This window comes from Garra rufa, chromosome 11 (assembly GCF_049309525.1).
Source record: "Garra rufa chromosome 11, GarRuf1.0, whole genome shotgun sequence".
Taxonomy (NCBI): domain Eukaryota; kingdom Metazoa; phylum Chordata; class Actinopteri; order Cypriniformes; family Cyprinidae; genus Garra; species Garra rufa.
The window spans coordinates 20390248-20394837 of record NC_133371.1 but is presented as its reverse complement, the minus strand read 5'-3'; the positions used below and the strand labels follow the sequence as shown (position 1 = coordinate 20394837).

Here is a 4590-nt window from a genome sequence, read left to right as displayed (position 1 = left end):
GCACCAATTTAGCCTTTGTGACTGTTTCACCATTTACGTTTAGAAGATACTTAAAAATAAATAAATAAATAAATAAATAAACACTCAAGGTAGAAAAGAAGAACATTTTTTTAAGGGACTTTTAACTTTAAGGAATAAAAGGTGTGTCGATAAGGAATGGTCAAGCAGTTCATGTTAAATCCTTGAATAGTGCCACAATAAGTGAATATGGAGCCTCTACAAGGGTCTGTCTCTGACTAAAGGCTAGCATAATTTTTTTTTTTTTACAGTACATGTGCTACATGAAATTTGATGTGTTTACAGGAACAAATAAAAACTCAATGGGAGCATACCCTAAATGGTGCAATACAAAATGGAAAAGATTGAGTGACATCTGCCAATAATTTCTTTCTTTCTTTCTTTCTAGAATGTGCTGCAACCGGCTGGATGGTTTTGACCCAGTTTACACCTACATACATGCTATTGTAATTTGCATATACACATGAGGATGTGATCATTTAAATTACTAAATTTTAGGAAAATCATTGTCTGATGTGGGAATAATAATAATAATAAATCTCAGAAATGTTTTTATTATATTTTATTCAGAAGTTTTTATTATTATTATTATTATTATTATTATTATTGTTGTTGTTGTTTTTTTGTTCTTGAAGTGAAAATACAGTCAAAATAATTTAATTTGTATTTAATATGGTATAGCATCATATGTACATCTACTTGGTCATCACTAGTAACTTTACTACTACATATATTGTAGAAACTTACATTTTCTGTAAAGCTGCTTTGCAACGATTTGTATTGTGTAAAGCGCTATACAAATAAACTTGAATCGAATTGAATATAGCGTTCAATCCTTTACCTGTTCATAAATTATTGACTTATGTATTAGCTAAATGCTTAACCTATAGATTACTGCGAAACTGCTTTGAAACAATATGCCTTATATAAAGTGCTATATAAATAAATATAAGGTTATAAATTTTAAAATTATACTCAAGATGCATGGCAATATTTTTTACTCTAAGAAATGCAGAACGCTAAATAAATAAATTCAAGCCATCAAAATGTAACTTCCATTTGTTAATTGCAAAAAGTCAATATCATTTTTTATTAGAAAATACATAATGCAGGTCCAGAATATGGCTGTGATGGAGATGGTCACTGAGAGTCCACTGTGTCTAGTGCTGACCCGGCCTACACTGCACAGCCTGCCACAGCCTGTGGGAGAAATGCATTTGATACAGCCAACTATGTAGGTCTGTAAAAGTTATACAATTACATCTGATTTCAAAGAGCTTAAGATTTCCCCATCATTTGCTTCTTTGTGTTTTTCTCTGGTTTTAGCAAAATTATGTAACATTTTGGGACAAATATGCAAAATAGTAAACCAAAACTTGAAACTAAAATGGCAAATATCTCCACAGCTACAGTTAATTTTCCAGGAGAACTGATGTAAGCTGGTATAAACGTGAGCCAGACAGCACAGAATATGAGCATACTAAATGTGATGAACTTGGCTTCATTGAAATTATCAGGGAGCTTCCGAGCAAGAAAAGCTAAAACAAAACACAAGATTGAAAGCAGGCCAGTATAACCCAGAACAGCCCAGAAACCAAAAGCTGAACCCATGTTACATTCTAGAATGATCTTTTCTCTATAATAGCTTGAATTCATATGTGGGAATGGAGGTGATATTGTTAACCAAAGCACACAGACAATCACCTGTATTAATGTTAACAAAACAACACTAAACCGTTGTTTTGCAGGTCCAAACCATTTAATGAAATTACTTCCTGGAAGTGTAGCCCTGAAGGCCATTAAGACTACTAATGTTTTCCCCAGAACACAGGAGATACAGAGGACAAAAGTGATCCCGAATGCTGTGTGACGCAACATACAGGACCACTCGGTGGGCTGACCAATGAAAGTAAGTGAACAGAGAAAACACAGTGAGAGAGAGAAGAGCAGCAGGAAGCTCAGCTCTGAATTGTTGGCTCTGACAATAGGTGTTTCTTTATGAAGATAAAATAGAAAAGATACCATTGCTGTTAATAACACTCCAAAGAAGGAGAAAATGCAAAGCATCATCCCCATGATTTCTGTATAGGAAAGGAATTCAACCACTTTTAATACACATCTGTCTCTGCTTTCATTCGACCAGTACTCCAAATCACAAGGAAAGCAGTCACTAGAATCTGTGAAAGAATTTCAAGAAAAGACTGTTTAAATGGAAAATGCATCATTAGGGTACATGACCAATGGACAGTTAACACTCCACTATTTCATACTTTCATGGAAGTCAACCAGCATGTACTATTTTACCTGTGCCATTACTGATTTCTCCTCCTGCACATGGAATGCAGTCATAACAGCAGACAGGTCGCCCCTTTTGCACAGCTTTTCTAGTTCCAGGGGGGCAGCTTTCACTACACAGGGACACAGGCAACTATAGCAAAATGATGTTGTCAGTAAATTGCCCAAAAATATGAATTGCTAAATGAATTGCTTGTCTTCATGAAATACTTATTGTATTGTGGTACCTGTCCACTCTTCCCTGTCCATAGCATTTGTTCATTATTGACCTGAAGACTTTCCTCCGAAGGCAGTGAGCTGTCATAGACACCCACATGCTTAAACTGCAGACTTCCATCCTCAGCAGGCTGCCAGTTCACCAGGTCATATCTCGCCACTGGATCGCCACTTGCATCAAAAAGGATATTCTCACCTGTTTTCACAGTGAAGCTCACTTCTCTCATAAATTGCAATACCTGAAGGCCAGAAACGTTACTTATTTCATTTTTGATTTTTCTACTCTTACTTTATTTATTTATTTATTTATTTATTTATTTAATGCTCTTACATTTTTTGGTGTTGGCAGCTCTGCTTTGCTGCTGTTGGTGGAAGATTTAAAATATTTTAAAACATTGTGCAGTGTGTTTGCAACAGCATACGCTGCAGTGTACACTTTATGTTCTATTCGTAGCTCTGACACATCAGTATATTCATTTTGCAGCTCTGCCAGTTTCTCTGAACCTGTACAGCCACCACTGCCACTGGTCCTGAAAGAGCACTGAAAAGCTGTTTCCCAGAATTCTTTTTTTAGTTCTTCAATAGGGTTTACATTCACTAGGAACTCGCGCAGACCCACAAGTTTGGCATTCACCACAGCAAAACCCACAGCTCCAGAAAGGAAACTATATTCCTTTGTTACTGCAAGATTTCGGGATGTTATCCAGGATTCACTGCCAACCCACTGCAGCCCTGTGATGTTGTGTTCTGCAATTACTTTCACAAGAGGGACAAAATCTCCTAATGAGATAAAAGCTACCACCACTCTGGCTGTGCCTTTTTTAATCACTTCCATTGTCTTCAGAAACTGTTCTTGTGGATCAGTTCTTAATATGGTCTCAGAGTATTCAACACAAATCCCTTCTTGTTTTGCAGCCTCTTCAAATGCTGCTATCCCATTATTACCATAGTCATTACGACTCCTGACCAACCCAACCCAGGTCCAGCCAAAATACTTGACAAGCTGAGCCAGTGCTCTGCTTTGGTAAAAATCACTGGGTACTGTTCTAAAGAAGGATGGATATCTTTTTCTGTTACTCAGGCATGCACATGTAGCTAAATGACTGACCTGCAAGATAAAGAAGCAGAGTACATGAACCACATTATTTTTAGATGCTTTTTCCCTGTTGTTAATGCATTATAAATCATCAAGTTTTACACATATTTTCTTGCTTAGTTAGTATAAGTAAGAGTTCTTACAACAGGTATGTTGAATGGCCCAACCACAGTAGCCAAGCCTATGGTAGGAGAGGATGATGACTCTCCAACAATGGCCTGGACAGCTGGTGATCTAGAGCAGGCTATATCATTCAAAATTTCTTCATAGCCATTCATCAAAGCCATACCTGATTGGATAGCCAGAGCTATAGAGCTACAGGCATCATATATTTTATAGCCCAAAGTAACACCAGGCAACAGCTGTGTGCTGTTATTTATCTCCTCAATGGCAAAAATAAATGTCTGAGCAAATTTAAATTCACGTAAGTTCAACCTGTGAAATTAAATAATTAGATGTGTAAAACTGCAAGGAATAATCAGTCATGTTCATTTTTTTAATCATTAAAATGATCATACAGACCTGACACATGTTGTTGGCTCTGGTTTGGAAGTGAAAGGATGCATCTTTAGCAAAGCACTTCTGTGAATTGAGAAAATCGCTCCAATATTGATGTCTCTTTCTGCAGAAAGTACAGGGAAGGCAGGCTGACCAAGGAGACTGCAGACTTGTGCTGAAGCTGACACAAAGATTGCATGCACCACCAACAGCAGTAGCAGCAGTGACATAGTCCTCTTTGCCATGCTAATAGTAGGGCAGGTACCTCTGAGGCAGAACTGGAACAATTTGCTGCATTTTATTATATCTAAAAATGTCCTGTGGGATTGGCAAATTAAACAATTTACATTTATCAAGGAAACAGCATTTGGGGGAAAATTATAGTCTTTCTTACATTGTTTCATATCTATTTGTACAAGATATAATTTTATACCATCTTAAAACAAGTTCTGAAAAGGCTAATTAAA

At 36.7% G+C, this 4590-nt stretch overlaps 1 protein-coding gene across 1 annotated transcript; it reads right to left on the bottom strand.

The window, feature by feature from the left end:
- Nucleotides 1-1296: 1296 nt before the first annotated feature.
- Nucleotides 1297-4368, bottom strand: LOC141345259 (extracellular calcium-sensing receptor-like). Its single transcript, XM_073850141.1, has 6 exons — nt 4148-4368; nt 3769-4060; nt 2861-3637; nt 2541-2768; nt 2323-2446; nt 1297-2195 (listed from the first exon to the last, which is right to left on the bottom strand). Exons 1-6 carry the CDS (start codon nt 4366-4368, stop codon nt 1297-1299), a joined length of 2541 nt encoding a protein of 846 aa, XP_073706242.1.
- Between the last annotated feature and the right edge of the window lie 222 nt (nt 4369-4590).

Coding starts and splice junctions, on each gene's coding strand:
- LOC141345259 (XM_073850141.1), bottom strand. CDS start 4,368: ATGGCAAAGAGGACTATGTCACTGCTGCTACTGCTGTTGGTGGTGCAT. Junction 4,061..4,147: donor GAGCCAACAACATGTGTCAG/GTCTGTATGATC, acceptor TTAATTTCACAG/GTTGAACTTACGTGAATTTA. Junction 2,447..2,540: donor GGACAGGGAAGAGTGGACAG/GTACCACAATAC, acceptor ATTTTGCTATAG/TTGCCTGTGTCCCTGTGTAG.